Source organism: Phyllobates terribilis, unplaced genomic scaffold (genome assembly GCF_046119375.1).
Source record: "Phyllobates terribilis strain yellow unplaced genomic scaffold, ASM4611937v1 Scaffold_10__3_contigs__length_209671492, whole genome shotgun sequence".
Lineage (NCBI taxonomy): Eukaryota > Metazoa > Chordata > Amphibia > Anura > Dendrobatidae > Phyllobates > Phyllobates terribilis.
In genome coordinates, this window is record NW_027362770.1 from 98,324,657 (window position 1) to 98,345,723 (window position 21,067).

Below are 21,067 nucleotides of genomic sequence, written 5' to 3' on the forward strand. Positions count from 1 at the left end.
TATTTTTACTTATACTTACCACCATATTTGTGCTTTCTTATGTATTTTGGATTACATTTTGTTTTGGTCCTTTTCAAACATATGCCACTATTGACAATTCATAACTAGCAAATATCTAGCTTACATAAGTCTTGTTGTAGTTTGGAAAAAAGTAAAGAAAATATGTAAGAAACATTATTGACCCTTAATAATAATAATAATAATAATAATAATTATTATTATTATTATTGTTGTTGTTGCTATTATCTTTTACAAATATAACATTAGTTATATTAGATTCAAGAGAAAAATAATCAACATATGGCTAATATAAGATATAATAGAATGTTTCATTGTTGAGTAATATACCAATTATTATTTTATACAATACATTTACTGTAATATGTTCTTGATAATATTGTATTATGAACATCAAATGTAAAAAATGTATGCAAATTATTCCTCAAACAAAAAAAATACAGACATACCTGATATGCAGTCTAAATATTTAGCACTAGATGGCACTCCTCACCAACTAATAGCAGGAAGGAAAGAGGAAATGCATTTCTCCATCGTTAACTGAAAATCTTGCAGCCGGGATTCCGGCCATGACAGATTTTTTTTCACAATTTCTTCTTGCTTCCATCAGCATTAGTGCATTTATTACTGGACTAATCATCACCTCTACCTTCACTGATTTTAAGAAATGCTGAATCAGAGACAGGATTATCAAGCACGGAGCAGGTTGGTTCATTTATTTTTGTTACAAATATCGTGGGATGTGGTCCTGAGTCAGCTGCATTATATCATCCCTGAGGAATCCAAGCATGGCACCTTTGTCGGGAGAATTGCTCAGGATCTTGGACTGGATATAGGTGAGATTAATTCCAGAATGTTACACATTGTCTCTAGAGATGAGAAGGAATATTTCCAGGTTAATCTGCAGAATGGAATCTTGTTTGTTAAAGAGACAATAGACAGAGAAGTGTTGTGTCCAAATACACCCTTCTGTATAATTCCTCTGCAGGTTATTGTAGATAAGCCTGTGCAGATGTATCGTGTGGATGTAGAAATAGAAGATATCAATGACAATAGTCCTGTATTCTCCTCTAGTGTGACTAATCTTGTCATATCAGAAGTAAAGCATGCAGGATCTCGTATCCCATTGAAGATTGCTTCTGATCCAGATCTTGGAACAAATTCTATCACCAATTATGAGCTCAGTGCAAGTGATTATTTTGCTTTGGATTTCCAAAAATATATTAATCAAATCAAATCATTGGAGCTTGTGCTGAAAAAAAATGTAGATAGAGAAAAGCAGTCTCTTCACAATCTCTCCCTTACAGCTTATGATGGAGGCAAACCAAGGCTAAGTGGCACCACACATATTGTTGTTACTGTAGAAGACTTTAATGATAATGCTCCTGTGTTTGATCAGCCATTTTACCAATGCAGTGTTAATGAAAATGCTATAGAAGGAACTTTAGTGTTTAAGCTGAATGCTACTGATCTGGATGTTGGGAAAAATGGAGAAATACTATATGATTTTAGCCATATGGTGTCAGGAGAGGCAAAGGAAGCATTCATAATAGATAAAAACACTGGAGAAATAACAGTAAAAGGCAAGTTGGATTTTGAAACTGTTAATATGTATGAAATCCAGGTTGATGCTATTGATAATGGAGATGTTCAACATTTTGGACATTGCAAAGTTCTGGTGACAGTTGTAGATGTCAATGACAACCCTCCTGAGATGACAGTGACATCATTATCAGTTCCTGTTCCTGAAAATTCTCCCCAAGGGACAACAGTTGCCATCATCAGTGTCCACGATAAAGATTCAGGATCAAATGGAAAAGTCCACTGCTACATTTCTGAGCCTTCACCATTTAAGGTAAATCCAGCTTTCATGAGTGATTTTTCTTTGACCGTGAATGAACCTTTGGATCGAGAAGTGAAAGATCAATATGATGTTACAATTACTGCAAAGGATGAAGGTTTTCCATCCCTGTCTACCTCAAAAACTCTGAAGATTGATATAAGCGATGCCAATGACAATGCTCCAAGATTTGTCCAGTCAGTAGGCACAATATTCATTAAGGAGAACAACCCACCAGGGTCTCATATATATACAGCATCAGCCTCTGACCCAGATATTGGGCAGAATTCATTCATTACTTACTCAATTAGGGAACGTACAATTGATGGAATTCCTATTTCTTCCTACATTTCCATTAATCCAGAGAATGGGAAGGTTTTTGCTTTAGTATCATTTGACCATGAACAGATTTCTTATTTCCAGTGTCACATAAAAGCCACTGACGCTGGTCTACGAGCCCTCAGCTCCAACCTTACTCTAAACATATTCATTGAGGATATTAATGATAATGCTCCTACATTCACCCCACTTCATTCTGAAATAACAATCAAAGCCTCAAAGTCAGCAGAACCTGGACACCTGATAACTAAAGTGAAGGCCGTAGATCTGGATTCTGGATACAACGCTTGGACATTTTACAAGTTAAAGGATCTTGGAGGATCTGGAAAATCTCCATTTATAATTGCACATCAGACTGGAGAAATCACTTTGAAACGGTCATTTACAGATTCTGATAATGATGAGTACAGATTGCATGTAGTAGCTCAGGATCATGGTGAACCAGTCATGACGTCAGAAACACAAATTGTCATATCTGTAGTGGAGTCTGGAGAAGAATTGAAGTTTGATAATCAAGAAACCAAGGGGAATGGTGATGAATTTTCTGATGCAAATGTTTACTTGGTTGTTGCAATCTGCGTCATATCAACTATTTTTCTTATTACTTTGATTGTGTTCACTGTGTTAAGATGGCAAAAATACAGAGATGAGGTCAATGAGCTAAAAGAAAATTACAGAATCTGCTCCAACACTGGAGGGAGCTGGATGTATTCCCAACACACTCAGTATAACATCAGTTCCAATTCATTTCGACCCAAAAGTGACTTAATTGTCTTCACTCCAAATAACTGTCAGACACCAGGGAATGAAGAGCAAGTCAATCCACAAGCGGTCGTGTTAAACTCCTCCTATAAGGTAAGACTGACTATATAAAATAGTTTTGTTTTATAACTAAAACATTTTTGGATTAAAAAAAAAAATCTGATGTATCTTGCGACTTTTAATACTCTAAATTTATTATGTTTCAAAAAAATGTAAAAAGAAAATAAAAATAAAAACCTGTAAATAAAAGCCTTTATAACTGAACATCTGCAAAGTTGGATACTCTTAGAGCTCTATTATGTTTGGAAGCAAGAATATCTTTGTTCATCCAAAGAAATGCAAAAACCCTGTTAGGCAGATGCAAATTTCCATTCATTAGGTGAAAGATTTCTTCTTGTCTCTACAAATAGCATCAGACTAATTTCCTACTCACAAAATCTGGTACTCACAACCTTTAGTGTGATATGTTTGTGATGAAGGCTCCTGTTATTATAGAACTATTACCTGTTGCAAATAATGGTCTGTCTATCATATTACTTAATTCCTGTAGTGCTCAGAGGTGTATACCATCTGAACCTAGTAATATGTCTACTTTATTGTTTTTGAGGTGGTTCCACACTTCCTGCTTGGTTAAGCAGGTGACAATTAAAGATTTTTTTTACCTAAGTAAAAAATGGAATTTATCATTGGATTTTACTGCGTAAATACTGTAGAGAAGTCATTTATTAGATTGGCCTTTCCCTATTTATACTTGTAAGGTATATATTGTGCACAGTACTTATTCAGGATATTTATAAAACTGTATAAATTGCTTTGTATACATTTATTTTTGAAGGCATTGTCTCAGTATATTGTATTGAAATAGTTCCTTTGCCAATGATAATTCGCCTTGCTTAAGTTTAGTAGACCTTCCATCTATATAATTTTTTTATTTTTGGTGTCAATGTTCTCCAGACCACTGAGCCTCTCCCAGTAATCTATAAACCCCATCAGCAATGTTGAACTGCAGCATCTGGAAGACAATATGATGTTTACCAGTTGTGGTCTTTTGCTTAGATTGCCCTACATGTTTCAATAAAACCAGTGACTATCAGACCTGACTTACACTTTTATTCCCCTCCTTACTTGAGAAGATATTTCCCTAACTTTCATTGCACATGTCTTGCTGTAGTAATGCTACTATTGTACTAGTATGCCCGTCATATGCCAACTTAGCAAACTTGTTGAGGTGTACCAGATCAGGATTAGACTCTGTAACACGTTTGTCTCTGCCCCAACTTCTATTACCCAGGTAGCTGAGTCATTATCCGTACCTCCATGTCCATCCCCTACATCTACCCCAGTAACCACCTGTTCAGTGAGTAGCAAATTCCTTTCCATGTTTTCAATGGATCTCAGTGTTGCAAGCTGGCTGCTCATTTAGATCTAGTACCTGGGCTTCCAAATGTACAACGTGCACACATCTTGCACAGAAATATGTACCCTGAAACAGATGTTGAGGGATTGTGTACATGCAACAAAATGCACACTGGATGGTATTGTCAATAATGGATCTCATTTTACTAATGGGGATGATGCAAATATCAAACAGGAATTTCTATAATGCAATCAATGAATATAAATCATTCCGTTCTAAAATCTCTTAATCCAAAGTCATTGAATCTCAAATCACACGCTTAAGAATAAAACACACTTTGGAGCTAAGCACTCTCAAGCTCGTTCACTCGTATTTTTCAGGTACTTTTAAAGATGCATTCTTGTCCTTAGGAGCAACGCAATTCACTGCTCTGTTTGCAAAATTAAATAATTAAAGAAAAAGAGTCATGCAGTATGATTATCATTAAAGAAACACTCCTAAGAAATTTTTTTTCTCCCTAAGCATGTCTAAATATATTTGTAGTGTAGTAAAAGTGCAATAATAAACTTGCTGAGCACCATCTTCCCCGGGTCCATTGCCGCTCTGGTCCTTTTCTCACTCACATGACTAAAATTTTTACTCACCAGATCACTTTGGGGTTTATAAGCCGGAAGTTGATTTTACAATGTAAGTCTATGGAGCCTCGTTTTGACACTACTTAGGCTTGCAATGTAAAATTGATTTCCAGTTCACACGTAAACCATAGTGTAATAAAGCAACTCGGAATTGCAGTCATATGAATGATAAGGGGGCCAGAGTGACTTTGCTAACTGGAGAAGATAGTGATCAGGAAGTATATTATTGCACTTACATCACATCAAGTACACATTTACACACATTTAGGGATTAAACTATATTTTTTGGAGAGCTTCCTTAAGTAATACCAATACAGATTATGACCATGCATGTGATGTAACCCCTTTGTTTTTATACAAGAATCTATAGGCATTCCATGTGCCACTATAAGTGCCCTTTCAAGGCAAAATATTAAGAAAGTACTATATTCTCCCCTAGAAACTATTATTTTTTGAGACAATAAACTTTACAAGGTTTCTTAATTTCTTAAGGCCTTCTATAATTTCTTCTTCTGCTTCTGTTATTTTCTCTAATATAAGTTTCTAGGGTTTGTGCCTAAATTGGATCTTTAGGATAGGGGGTAAATGTGTGATTACTAGAGAACTATCTAGTAAGATCTCCACCAATAATAAGAATGGGGATTTCAAGTCCCCTATTTGAATGGAACCATGACCAAGTTTGCACTGAAAAGCGACAGCACACATGTGGGAGATCAATACTGTGGTCAAATAGGTTACTCCTGATGTCCATTATCATGAACAGTAGGAGTCCCAAAGGTGATAACTTACAATTTTGACACAATTTATTTTGCTGTGTGGCTATTGTTTTATTATCTTACAGATAAATTGTTATTATAATGTGCTCTAGTTCTTTAAGGCATCTTTAGTAATATGTTCAGCCAAGCTGAATGCATGGTTTCTAAACCAACCATGTTATTTTGTTTCGCAACCATAATATGTTTGGAGTTTACCATTGGAGTGCTCAGCATATCTGATGCATCATCAGTGGTTAAAGAAGCACTCCCGTTTAAGTATTTATCCTCTTAATATATTGCAATCATCATATTATATAGCATGGTGTAATTACAATTGCTCATTTGCCCTTCTAACTGCTAAAATGTTTCTCTTTTTTATGACATCACTCAATTAAAAACTGACCAGCTGACTCCTTCTAAGCTCTAGGTAGAAACAGGAAGTTAAATGTCCCTGTATGAGTCATTCCCTTCTTCAATTCCTGACCCAGCTGCTCTGCTCCTCCCCCATGCCAGGGACTTTAGCAGTGATGACTCCTGCAGGAAAAAAATATTTCCTTTTTCTACATAGAACTAGTTTGTTTTTAATCACGTGATGTCATAGACCTAATGTAAAAGAGTAGAATTAGCTGAGTCGAAGGGCAAAATGAGCAATTGTAAGTACACAGTGCCATTTAATATGATGACTGCAATTTATCAGGAAGATAAACATTTTGATGGAAGGAGTGCTTCTTTAATATCCACAAAACTAAAAAAGAATGTGATTGAATATGGCTATCCTGAGGAGCAGCTACTGCAAGCATTGTACAGTGTGAGCAATTTCTGCAAGCTACCCATAAAGTGTTACAACATTATCGAAGACCAGCTGCTTTACTGCTAAAAATAAAACAAATTAATTAGAAGACAGATTAACAAAAGGCAACTCAACTTCTTTCATCATATTGTTTTTCTTAACAAATATATCCAGATCTTTTTTGGATGAAACCAACAATAGTTTCAAATAATGTCAAAACTCCTTTACACTTGGCCATATGAAAAAATTGTTCTGTCAGATTCATTAACATTTTGCTGAAAGCTGTTGGCTAATTTATCAATAATCAAGAGATCAAATATTCTAATATCTCCATTAGTATCTTGATGAACAGCTATACTATAGTGGAAATGTCATTACTAAATTACATTATCAAAAAGTGCTAAAGGCTGGACTGCAGTTATAGAAATAGCACACAGATGACCAAAAACTACCAGTATGGCCCTTGGTAAATCCACTGATAGGCTGAAACTGAAAAAATATACATATATATATATATATATATATATATATATATATATCTATATATAAGATATAAGATTGCTACAAACGACAAAGAAAGCTAGATAGTTCAAAACACATAGCATTATTCATCTACCCCCCATGCCCTTTTCTCATGGATGTAATTTTTAACATGGACTAATTAAATGCATGTTTTTAGTTGGAGCTGGACACCACATTTTCTTTGGCTATTCACCCCATTTTGATCAGAATGTTCTTCCATGCTCCATTCATGAACCACACAGGTGAGCTGACTTTACCTTTTTGTTATGTTCTACAGATTATTTTCTCCCAGTATTTCACAGGCTTGTCTAAATGTTGTTGAGAAAATTTTAAATATGCTTTAACATACATACTGTTTTCAGCAATGGAGTCTTGCGTGGTGACCGTGCATACAGGTCATTGAGGTTGAGTGCATTACTTATAGTTTTCTTTGAAACAATTATACCTGCTGATTCCAGGTCTTTCTGTAGCTCTTCACAGGTGGTCCTTGGCTCTTGGACAACTCGTATGATAATTCTTTTCACTCCTCTGTTTAAAATCTGATCGTGGTTGTTTATGATGACATGATGTTCTTTCCACTTTCGGATTATGGCCCCAACAGTGCTCACTGGAGCCTTCAGTAGTTTAGAAATTCTTCTGTAACTAATGCCATCAGTATATTTTGCAACAATAAAGTTGCGAAGGTTTTGAGACAGCAAACTGGTTTTACCCACCACGAGATGTCTATTGATCTCTTGTATGGCTGCTTGGTATTGAGACACCTTTTTTAAGCCATGAGTTGAACTAGCTGATATTATTTTTCACTAAATGGCAGGGTTGCTTTCTAATTACTGATAGATTTCAGCTGGTGTCATGACTTTCCATGGCTTTTTGCACCTCTCTTCATGTGTGCAATACTTTTTCTCTGTGTCATTTCAAATTATTACACATATCTTAATTTATGGACATCTACGATTTGATTTCTCTGCCTTTGTGGATTGGTTCAGTTGTTACTGACATCTGGTGAGAATTTCATGTAAATAGCAACTTCAAAAATATATTTACTATATTGGTGAGGTGTTCATTACTTATTTCATCCACTGTATATATATCCACGTATTGGGTCACAAGTGACACTATGAAAGTAGAATTATTAAATACATTTTTTCTAACACCATAAGAATCATATGGATTCATTCTGCTCAAAAATGAAAAATAGGTGAAGTGGTTTATAAAAGGTTCATATAAATATACATATGTCTTCTTATCTCATGCTTACACAGAACTTATATGATATTAATGGCCTGTCTGTATTGATTTTAATTTAGTAGTAATACTATTTTCAAATGTTCAATGACTATACTTGGCAAGTATAAGCTGGTATGTTTATCAGTTATAGTTGGTTAGTTAGTTAAAAGTGTAATATGAAGTCATTAAACAACAAGTTTTAGAGAATTATATAATTACATATATATATAGAAACATATACAGTGGTGTGAAAAAGTTTTTGTCCCCTTCCTGATTTCTTATATTTTTGCATGTTTGTCACACTTATATGTTTCAGATTACAAAACAAATTTAAATATTAGACAAATATATCACAAGTAAACACAAAATGCAGTTTTTAAATGAAGGTCTGTATTATTAAGGGAAAAAGAAAGCCAAACCTACAGGGCCCTGTGTGAAAAAGTGATTGCAACCCCCCTTAAACATAAATTAACTATGGTTTATCACATCTTCGGAAAGCTGAGTTCTATTTCCCTAGCCACACACAGGCCTGATTACTGTCACACCTGTTCTCAATAAAGAAATCACTTAAATAAGACCTGTCTGACAAAGTGAAGTAGACCAAAAGATCCTCAAAAGCTAGACATCATTTAGTGATCCAAAGAAATTCAGGAACAAGTAATTGAGATCTATCAGTCTGGTAAAGGTTATAAAGCCATTTCTAAAGCTTTGGGACTCCAGCAAACCTCAGTGAGAGCCATTATCCACAAACGGCGAAAACATGGAACAGTAGGGAACCTTCCCAGGAGTGTCTGGCAGACCAAATTACCCCAAGAGCGCAGCAACAAGTCATCCAAGAGGTCACAAAAGACCCCAAAATAACATACAAAGGCTCATTTGCCGCAGTTAAGTTCAGTGTTTATGATTCCACCATTAGAAAGAGACTGAGCAAAAATGACATGCATGGCAGAGTTCCAAGATGAAAACCACTCTTGAGCAAAAAGAACATAAAGGCTCATCTCAGTTTTGCCAGAAAACATGTGGATGATCGCCAAGTCTTTTGGGAGAATACGGTGTAGACTGACGAGACAAAAGTTGAACATTTTGGAAGGTGTGTGTCAAATTACATCTGGCATAGAAGTAGCACAGCATTTTAGAAAAGGAACATCATACCAACAGTAAAATATAGTGGTGGTAGTGTGATGGTCTGGGGCTATTTTGCAGATTCAGGACCTGGAAGACTTGCTGTGGTAAAAGGAACCATGAATTCTGCTGTCTACCAAAAAATCCTGAAAGAGACTCTCCAGCCATCTGTTCGTGACCTCAAGCTGAAGCACACTTGGGTTATGCAGCAGGACAATGATCCGAAACATACCAGCAAGTACAAATCTGAATGGCTTAAGAAAAACAAAATTAAGACTTTGGAGTGGCCTAGTCGAAGTCCTGACCTTAATCCGATTGAGATGCTGTGGCATGACCTTTAAAAGGCGGTTCATGCTGGGAAACCCTCCAATGTGGTAAAATTACAACAATTTTGCTCAGATGAGTGGGCCAAAATTCCTCCGAGGCGTTGTAAAAGACTCATTGCCAGTTATCGCAAACACTTGATTGCAGTTGTTTCTGCTAAGGGTGGCCCAACCAGTTATTAGGTTTTAGTTGGCAATCACTTTTTCACACAGGGCCCTGTAGGTTTGGATTTCTTTTTCCCTAAAAGAGAACTTAATTTAAAAACTGCACTTTGTGTTTACTTGTGATATCTTTGTCTAATATTTTAATTTGTTTTGTGATCGGAAACATTTAAGTGTAACAAACATGCAAAAGAATAAGAAATCAGGAAGGGGACAGACACTTTTTCACACCACTGTAGATATATGTGTATATACTGTATATTAGTAGTATATATATAGAGCTAAGTTTACATTAACACGGATAACACAGCATTAGGTTATCTCTGTGCTGAAAAGTGTAATTCAACAACTAATTTGACTTAGATCAACGGCTTTAGTAATGTTAAATATCCTCTTAAATGAGAAAACCCTCTGTGACAAGTCCTTTTGATGGTGTGTTATTTATCAAGTTATTTTTGGCTGCATCTATATGTATCTAAAATGAATTATTATGAGGCCAACAACAGAGAAAAAGTTAGGAGTGATTATTTTACAAACGTTAATGAGAAGATGATTCCAATTTACCATATCTGCAGCTAACTTACTATTACGTGACATGGGACAAAAGTTTTTTATTAGGCACCAGGGAAGCCTACTCGATTAAGCACTGGAAATGTCATAACTAGAATATGCAACCTAGCTTTGGACAGACAAGAGTTAAAATTATTACATGTCATGAAGTTAAAGAATTATATTAATGAGAGTGTTAGAAGATATTAGTTTTGAGAAAATGGCATCAAAACTTAATTTATTTACTCGAAGGAAGAATAGGATAAAGGAATAAATATATATTGTCCTAATAGGTAACCCACTTATCTCACAAATGTTATGTTATGTTTATTGTTTAATATTGTTAATTTAAAGTTGACTTGTATTGTATTACCAAAGTAGAGAAATCATGAACAGTATAATAATATTTTTTATTAGAATTTTGGTATTAATAAGGCTATTAAAACAGTCAAACTTTGATATCTTCTAACTATTTATCTATCTATTTATTATTCTGAGATACAACTACTTTTTGAGTAATTATTGCAAGTATCAAAATCTACTTTTTAATTTTAGCAACTCATTGTTGTTTTTTCATTTATAAACACATTTGTGTTTTCCTATATATTTTGGATTACATTTTAATTGGGGACTTTTTCAACACATCTCACAATTTCCAGTTTATGCCTTTCAAATTTCTAGTTTAAATCCGCTTTGACATATTGCTATATGTCGGAAAAAGATAAGCAAATGCGTAAGAAACGTTAATGACTCGTTTGAATAATAATAGTTATTATTATTATTATTAGCAGTAGTTGCAGTAATAGCAGTAGTAGTAGTAGTATTACACAAATATAAAATTATATATATATATATATATATAAATATATATATATAAATCTAATAGAAAATAAGAAAACCATGGCTAATCCAATGTACAATAGAAAGTTTCATTGTTGGGTAAACTTGCAATTGATATTTTTTAAAATGTATTCACTGCAATATGCTTTTTGAAAATAATGGATTAAGAACATCAAATGTAAAAGGTGCATACAAATTATTTCTCAAACAAAAAAATACAGACATACCTGATATGCAGTCTAAATATTTAGCACTAGATGGCACTCCTCACCAACTAATAGCAGGAAGGAAAGAGGAAATGCATTTCTCCATCGTTAACTGAAAATCTTGCAGCAGGGATTCCGGCCATAACAGATTTTTTTCACAATTTCTTCGTGCTTCCATCAGCATTAGTGCCTTTATTACTGGACTAATCATCACCTCTACCTTCACTGATTTTAAGAAATGCTGAATCAGAGACAGGATTATCAAGCAAGAAGCAGGTTGGTTCATTTCTTTTTGATACAAATATCGTGGGATGTGGTCCTGAGTCAGCTGCATTATATCATCCCTGAGGAATCCAAGCATGGCACCTTTGTCGGGAGAATTGCTCAGGATCTTGGACTGGATATAGGTGAGATTAATTCCAGAATGTTACATATTGTCTCTAGAGATGAGAAGGAATATTTCCAGGTTAATCTGCAGAATGGAATCTTGTTTGTTAAAGAGACAATAGACAGAGAAGTGCTGTGTCCAGATACACCCTTCTGTATAATTCCTCTGCAGGTTATTGTAGATAAGCCTGTGCAGATGTATCGTGTGGATGTAGAAATAGAAGATATCAATGACAATAGTCCTGTATTCTCCTCTAGTGTGACTAATCTTGTGATATCAGAAGTAAAACCTGCAGGATCTCGTTTCCAATTGAAGATTGCTTCTGATCCAGATCTTGGTACAAATTCTGTCACCAACTATGAGCTCAGTGCAAGTGATTATTTTGCTTTGGATTTCCAAAAATATATAAATCAAATCAAATCATTGGAGCTTGTGCTGAAAAAAAATTTAGACAGAGAAAAGCAGTCTGTTCACAATCTGTCCCTTACAGCTTATGATGGAGGCAAACCAAGGCTAAGTGGCACCACACATATTGTTGTTACTGTGGAAGACTTTAATGATAATGCTCCTGTGTTTGATCAGCCATTTTTCCAATGCAGTGTTAATGAAAATGCTGTGGAAGGAACTTTAGTATTTAAACTGAATGCTACTGATCTGGATGTTGGGAAAAATGGAGAAATACTATATGATTTTAGCCATATGGTGTCAGGAGAGGCAAAGGAAGTGTTCATATTGGACAAATACACAGGAGAAATAAGGGTAAAAGGCAAGTTGGATTTTGAAACTAAAAAAATATATGAAATCCAGGTTGATGCCATTGATAATGGAGATGTTCAATATGTTGGACATTGCAAGGTTTTGGTGACTGTTGTAGATGTCAATGACAACCCTCCTGAGATGACAGTGACATCATTATCAGTTCCTGTTCCTGAAAATTCTCCTCAAGGCACAACAGTTGCCATCATCAGTGTCCATGATAGAGATTCAGGATCAAATGGAAAAGTCCACTGCTACATTTCTGAGCCTTCACCATTTAAGGTAAATCCAGCTTTCATGAGTGATTTTTCTTTGACCGTGAATGGACCTTTGGATCGAGAATTGAAAGATCAATATGATGTTACAATTACTGCAAGAGATAAAGGTTTTCCATCCCTGTCTACCTCAAAAACTCTGAAGATTGATATAAGCGATGCCAATGACAACGCTCCAAGATTTGTCCAGTCAGTAGACACAATATTCATTAAAGAGAACAACCCACCAGGGTCTCATATATATACAGTATCAACCTCTGACCCAGATATTGGGCAGAATTCATTTATTACTTACTCAATTAGGGAACGTACAATTGATGGAATTCCTATATCTTCTTACATTTCCGTTAATCCAGAGAATGGGAAGGTCTTTGCTTTAGTATCATTTGACCATGAACAGACTTCTTATTTTCAGTGTCACATAAAAGCCACTGACGCTGGTCTACGAGCCCTCAGCTCCAACCTTACTCTACACATATTCATTGAGGATATTAATGATAATGCTCCTACATTCACCCCACTTCATTCTGAAATAACAATCAAAGCTTCAAAGTCAGCAGAACCTGGACACCTGATAACTAAAGTGAAGGCTGTAGATCTGGATTCTGGATACAACGCTTGGACATTTTACAAGTTAAAGGATCTTGGAGGATCTGGAAAATCTCCATTTATAATTGCACATCAGACTGGAGAAATCACTTTGAAACGGTCATTTACAGATTCTGATAATGATGAGTACAGATTGCATGTAGTAGCTCAGGATCATGGTGAACCAGTCATGACATCAGAGACACAAATCATCATATCTGTGGTGGAGTCTGGAGAAGAATTGAAGTTTGATAATCAAGAGACCAAGGGGAATGGTGATGAATTTTCTGATGCAAATGTTTACTTGGTTATTGCAATCTGCATCATATCAAGTATTTTTCTCATTACTCTGATTGTGTACACTGTGTTAAGATGGCAAAAATACCGAGATGAGGTCAATGAGCTAAAAGAAAATTACAGAATCTGCTCCAACACTGGAGGGAGCTGGATGTATTCCCAACACACTCAGTATAACATCAGTTCCAATTCATTTAGACCTAAAAGTGACTTAATTGTCTTCACTCCAAATAACTGTCAGACACCAGGGAGTGAAGAGCAAGTCAATCCACAAGCGGTCGTTTTAAACTCCTCCTATAAGGTAAGACTGATTAAATAAAATACTTTTAGTTTTGTAATGAAATCGATTTTGGCTTTTTTTTTTTTTTAAATCCGATGTTTCTTATTAGGACTTTCTTAGGACTTTTATTACTCAAAATTTATTATGTTTTTAAGGTAAAGAATATTTATACCGTGTTAGCCAGTAGATAGAACAATATTGGAATCTGAGAGTCCTCAGTGGTTGATACCTTTTAATGGCTAACTGAAAAGATGGTAAACATAGCAAGCTTTCGAGACAGCTCAGGTCTCTTCTTCAGGCTAATAATGACACCAAATCTGAAAACACATATATATGTACATAGGCAAAAGAAAGAGAAGAAAAAAAAAAAAGGGAAAAAAAATCAATGCTCTGTGTTGTCGTAAATACGACAGGTGACGTGAAGCAGAGTCAGGCTAGGGAGGGGGAGAGGAGCTGGGAAAGTTAGAGCAAGATTCTAAGATAGGCAGAACATATTGTATTATTGGTATATGGTTAGTAACCTGTGGAGATCTGAAAATACTTAAGTGAGTTGTAGAAAGCGATAAATCAAAGCAAGAGAGTTCACATACATGTCAAAAGTTCATTGTCCTCAAAATGGAGTCTCTTGGAGATGTGATATCCCCAGTTGTCCTTTAAATTTTTATAACAACACATGAATATATGATATCCCCAAATGCCCATTTATTTTGTATAAAAGCTCATGAATCCATGTGATACATTTAATCCTGTTTTGAATGTATCAAAGGTTGTTATCAGTTTGTATTCCCAAATTCTTCTCTCCCTCCGAGATTTGAAGTTGCTTTTTAAGATGAGCAGATTCATATCTGTTAAACTGTGGTCAGGGCTGGAAAAGTGCTTTGCTACAGGTAGGTGCATACCTACCTACCTCATCGCCACACAATAAAAGAAAAGAGTATGCACTTACCTGTAGCAAAGCACTTTTCCAGCCCTGATCACAATTTAACAGATATGAATCTGCTCATCTTAAAAAGCAACTTCAAATCTCAGAGAGAGAGAAGAATTTGGGAATACAAACTGATAACAACCTTCAGGTCTATATATGATCTAGTGACCTTATGCTCATCATAGTCTACCCCGGAAACAGGCAGAGTAGGAACAGCTGCTGCTTAGTGAGGGACATAATTGGCATTTTAATAGTTAGATATAGATATTCCACAGCAAGCTATATGTCCATCTGAACTAACAGTCCTTCTGAGGACTAATCCAGCTGCATATATTACTGGTGATAGCATAAGTTAGGCAGGGTTTGTGGACAGTGTATACAGCACAATAGGGTCCATTGCACATTCTATGCACGTTCTGTCTGCTGCTGCTGTTACGTAGGTCTACATAGCAGGGCTATTTTTTTTGCTCTTAATCCTGATTAATCCTGATTATTTGCTTAAAAAGCAATACAGTACTATTTTACTGCTCCATTTGCTTGTTAGCAGAATATAGGCACATTTTTTTTGATTTTACACATTGCTGCATTGTGTGAGCAGAGAAACTTTTACATCACATCACACATAATTCAGACATTTTGTGGCGTGTGCCAAATATTACACTCCATTTAAAGCTAGCCATCTGTATTTTGTTGAACCTATTCACACTTAGTCACTGATAAATACTATACTACAAGGCCACAGCCTAAAACCGTGGTTGTCACATGTGATCGCATATTACTGCGGTAATAATTCAGACATTTTGTGGTGTGTGCCAAATATTGCACTCCATTTAAAGCCAGCCATCTGTGTTTTGTTGAACCAATTCACACTTGGTCGCTGACCCATACTATATTACAAGGCCACAGCCTAAAACTGTAGTCGTCATATGTGATTGCATATTACTGCGGTAATAATTCAGACATTTTGTGGTGCATGCCAAATATTACACACCATTTGAAATGGTAAAGTTGCGTGGCAAGGGATGAGGAAGTGAACATGATGGTAATGGTGCATGCAGAGGCCGAGGCCGTGGGCAAGATGAAACTGTGCCTATTGAGGGAGCACAACAAACACCCACATCATGTCGAACTATCTTCCTGTCCCAATTACCAGGGGGCCACGGAACACCACTCTTGAAGCCAGATCAGTGTGAAAACATTGTTGGTTGGATAGCAGATAATGCTTCCAGTCACTTTGCTACCACCACCACCACCCTGTCTTCCACATGGTCAAGTCTCAGTAGTCATGAGCCTAACCCACATATTCTTCACCCTGATCCTCCTTCCTCCCACCATGCCGAATGTCCGGAGACAAGTGATCCCACACTTGGACACTCTGAAGAGCTGTTCACTTTTCCATTTATAGATTCGGGCCTCGCGCCCGGCCAGCTTCAAGCGGGCAAGAGGAGATCGTATGTAGCGATGCCCAAATATTTGATCAGCCATGGTCACACAAAGGCATAGGCAATTACTGTCACAAGAGGTGTATGATAACGAGACACAATTGCCAGAAAGTCAGGAGGAGGACCAGGATGCAGAAGTTGAAGACGTGGTGGTGGACGATGAAGTCACTGACCAAACCTGACAAGGTGACATGCAGAGCAAAGACAGCAGCACATGGGTGGGGGGGTGCATAGCACCACAACAGACAGGAACAAGCAGTGTGGTTGCTACAGACACAAGGTGGCCAATCGTTCCCCGGAACACCAACACGATGGAAGTTGCCAGTCCAACTGTTAGGTCTTCACGAGTCTGGTTCTTTTTTAAAGACAGTCCAGATAACCCCAAAAAGGCCATTTGCAACATCTGCCAGGCCAGTATCGGCATGGACAGCAAAACAACCAGCCTGACCACCACCAGAATGCTTAGATACATGACAGCTAAGCACCCGAATAGGTGGGCCAAATGCTAGGGTCCAGAAACAGTGTCTGCGGGTTCTACCATTGCCTGTTCCGCTCTTGTGCATGCATGCCAATCCCCTTTCCATGGCGCAGGCGAAGATGCCGTCCCTTGGTACTTGGTCCCCAGCCGCCGCTATTTCTCCCTGTGTATCATTCCCGCATTACACAAGCAAGCACGTCTCCCAGAACATTAGCTGTGCCCTCAACAATGCAGTTACTGGGAAGGTCCACCTAACCACGGACACGTGGACAAATGTTTGTGGCCAGGGACAGTACATCTCGCTGATGGCACACTGAGTTAATATAGTGAAACCCGGAACCCAGTCAGACCTTGGGATGGAACACGTCCTCCCAATGCGGAAGATTGCGGGCCCTGGGTTAGTCAGAGTTGCCCCCACATTTTACAGCTCCTGCACCTCCTCCTCAGCCTCCATCTCCGAAATGACCACATTGGTCGCAAGCTGGAAGCACTGCAGCGCTGCCTCGGCCAAGCGGCAACATGCACTGTTGAAGCTAATATTCTTAGGGGACAAACTGCACACCTCTGAAGAGTTGTTGACAGTTGTAACAGAGCAGGCAGATCTGTGGATGTCACCACTGAACCTACAGCCAGGCATGGTCATGTGTGACAATAGCCGGAACCTGGTGGTGGCTCTGAAGCTTGGCAACCTCAAACACGTACCATGCTTGGCCCATGTGCTCAACCTAGTGGTTCAAAACCTACCCGGATCTGCCTGATCTGTCTGTCAAAGTACGCCGCATGTGTGCCCATTTCAAAAAGTCACCTACAGCTTCCGCCGCCCTTGCCGTGCTTCAGCAGCATTTGCAGTTTCCAGCTCACCGACTGGTGTGTGATATCACCACGTGTTGGAACTCAACCTTGCAGATGTTGGGAAGCATTTGTGAGCAGCAGAGGGCAGTTGATGAGTACCAGCTTCAACACACCCGTCAGCGTTAATGTCATGCTCCGCACATAAGAACTGAGGAGTTGGCATGAATGTCAGGCATCTGCGTCATCCTCCAAAACTTTGAGGACTCCATCAAGATGGTGAGTGGTGATGAATCAATAATTAGCATCAACATCCTGCTTCTCTGTCTTCTGAAATGCTTGCTGCTCACAATTAAAGAGGAGGCATTGCAGGCACAGCACGATGAGATGGAGCAAGAAACCATACAGGGTGATGCCATACAGTCCAGCCTCATTTAATCCCAATGTGGACTGGGTGCTAATGGGGAGGAGGAGAAAGAGGATGAGGAGGAACAGCAGTTGGTTTCCTGCACTACAGGTGGTTCTACCCACACTACATTCATACCATCTGTTCAGCAAGGATGGCCTGAAGAAAGGGAGAATGAGGAGTAGGAGGATGAGGAGGAGGAGTTCATGGACAGTCATCCTCTTGTTCAGCGCAGTGAAGACTTGGCTGGTAGCAGTCTGGCACACATGGCTGACTTTATGTTCCGCTGTCTTTCCCGTGACCCTTGCATTGTAAGCATTTTGGCCGACAGTAATTACTGGCTGGTCACACTTCTAGACTCACGCTACAAGGAGAACTTTCTATCTCTCTTTCCAGTGGAGGAGAGGTCTAATAAAATGTTGCAGTACCAAAAAGCCCTTGTTGGGGAATTATTTAAAAAATTCCCATCTTAAAATGCTAGCGGCAGAGGTCACAGTTCCCTGGACCATCCAAGGAGTACAGGCGAAGGAGACACAAATATGACACAGCAGAGGCAGGAGAACACTGTCAAGGTGTGGGACAGTTTTCTCAGACCCTCCCAGCACCCAGATCCTGAAGCGCAGGGTATTTTGATGAGGGAAAAGTTTTGGAAGATGCTGAAGGACTACCTTGCTGACCGTACCAACATCCTTCATGATTCCTCAGTGCCTTATAATTATTGGGTATCCAAGCTGGACATGTGGCAAGAACTGGCCTTGGAGGTGCTGGCCTGCCCTGCCGCTAGTGTTTTGTCAGAGCAGGTTTTTAGTGCTGCTGGGGGCATTATAACTGATAGGCGCATCCGCCTGTCAACTGAAAATGCTGACAGGCTGACTCTTATCAAAATGAAGAAGGGCTGGATTGGGCCAAACATCTCAACACCACCGGATGATAGCAGGGGAACATAAAGTCAAATCCTGTGGCTTTTTTGCAAGGTCTATTCCCATGCACCTCCTCACACCCAGACATGGGTATGCGCTTCCTGATTTTGGCTATTTTCTGCTGTCCTCCTCCTTCTCCTCATCCTCCACCACAACATCACCAGGGTGATATGGTGGCATTTGTAAGGGTGTTTATGATGCCCGTAGGAAAGTTTTTAGAGGCCTACCTCTAACATTCTGTATGTTATACAGTATATTCTGTTCATGTATACCCCCCAGGGGTATTACAAGTATAGGAGACCCACTCCTTTAGAATGGGAACATTTTTTTTACTGAGGCCCTCCTCTATGTCTCTTCAAAGGGGTATTGGAGTGCATCCTAATTTTTGGTAGCCCTTGCAATCACTGCATGGGCATTACCAATAAAGGAGACCCACTCCTTTATAATGGGAACATTTTTTTACTGAGGCCCTCCGCTATGTGTCTTTAAATTGGTAATGGGGTTTTTCCAAAATTAAGGCAGTCCTTTCAGTCACTGCATACGCAATAACTGTATAGCAGAACCGCTCCTTTATAATGGGAACATTTTCTTTACTGAGGCCCTCCTCTAAGTGTCTTCAAATTGGTATTGGGGTTTTTCCAAGATTTAGGCAGCCATTGCAGTCACTGCATACGTAATAACTGTATAGCAGAACCGCTCCTTTATAACGGGAACATTTTCTTTACTGAGGCCCTCCTCTAAGTGTCTTCAAATTGGTATTGTTTTTTTTTTCAAAATTTGGGCAGCCCTTTCAGTCACTGCATACACAATAACAGTATAGGAGACCCGCTCCTTAATAAAGGGAAATTATTTTTTTTAAATCAGGCCCTCTATGTGTCTTCAAGGGTGTATTGGGGTTTTTCCACATTTTGGACAGACTTTAGATTTACTGCATACGCTATAACACTGTAGGAGACCAGCTCCCTAATAATGAGATTTTTTTTAAATCAGGCCCTCTATGTCTTTTCAAAGGGGTATTGTTTTTTTTTCCAAATTTTGGGCAGGCCTTGAAGTCACTGCATATGCTATAACAGTATAGGAGACCCGCTCCTTAATAATGGGAACAACAAAGTATAGCCAGCTGATGGTCCTCTAACAATAGTGAGGGCCGACTGCACGCCCTTTAACAATAGTAAGGGCTTCCTGATGGCCCTATAAATATAGGCTTTGTGACTTTCAGAGTCCCTTCTTCATAAATGAAACAGGATGTGTCTAATCATGTCTTACATACCATATGGGCAGATAAGGTAGTAAAATGTTAAAATTACATTTACCGGTGAAGGTATTTTTCACCATTGAAAACAATGTCAAAGTGCAAAATGCATCAAAAACGCTACATGTGAACAAAGCCCAAGGTGTGGAGGAGCATTTTTTTTGGGGGGGGGGGGTGTTTATTTTACATTATATGCAAGTCATTACCCTGGAAAGGATGTTTGTTGACATTTTTTCCAGGAAAATCCATTTTGGTTTCATTTTTGTATGTTTTATTGTGAGTCCGTAAAAGTGGCGTAATACTCTGACAACATCATTCACAGCAGTGACCTGGGAGTCAGAGATGCTTCCAGGTGTCTTCCCCATGCTGTTTCCATGTCATTTCAGCACTTTACAGGATGTGTCTGATCATGTCTCACACACCACATGGCCGGATAAGCTAGTAAAATGTTAAAATGACATTTACTGGTGAATGTATTTTTCACAGTTGAAAGCAATGCAAAAGTGCAAAAACGCATTGAAATCGCTATGTATGAACATAGCCCTAGGCGTGGAGGAGCATTTTTGTTTTTGGTTATTTATTTTGCCTTATATACAAGTCATTACCCTGGAAAGGATGTTCCTTAACATTTTTTTTCCAGGAAAATCCATTTTGGTTTCATTTTTGTATGTTTTATTGTGGTGGTGTAATACTCTGACAAAAAATGCTCAAGTTTCCCATAGACTTACAATGGGCTCGTTGCTCGGGTCAAGCACCTAAGCATTCCAATTTGCTCAACCCGAGCAATGAGCACCCAAGCATTTTAGTGCTCACTCATCACTAAT

The 21,067-nt window shown here is 38.1% G+C and overlaps 1 protein-coding gene across 12 annotated transcripts in view; it reads left to right on the forward strand.

Annotated features, from left to right (window-relative positions):
• Positions 1 to 21,067, forward strand: part of LOC141164433 (protocadherin alpha-C2-like) — a 608,374-nt gene that overhangs the window by 160,852 nt on the left and 426,455 nt on the right. Inside the window, exon 1 of one of the 12 annotated variants that reach the window (XM_073649653.1) lies at positions 552 to 3,052. The exons of 10 other annotated variants lie outside the window; for them this stretch is intronic. In XM_073649653.1, coding sequence (XP_073505754.1) covers positions 686 to 3,052 — 2,367 coding nt within the window. In that variant the 5' untranslated portion in view covers positions 552 to 685. Of the gene's footprint in view, positions 1 to 551; positions 3,053 to 11,551; positions 14,053 to 21,067 lie in introns of those variants that run through there. One more of the 12 variants, XM_073649652.1, reaches the window with a different exon arrangement.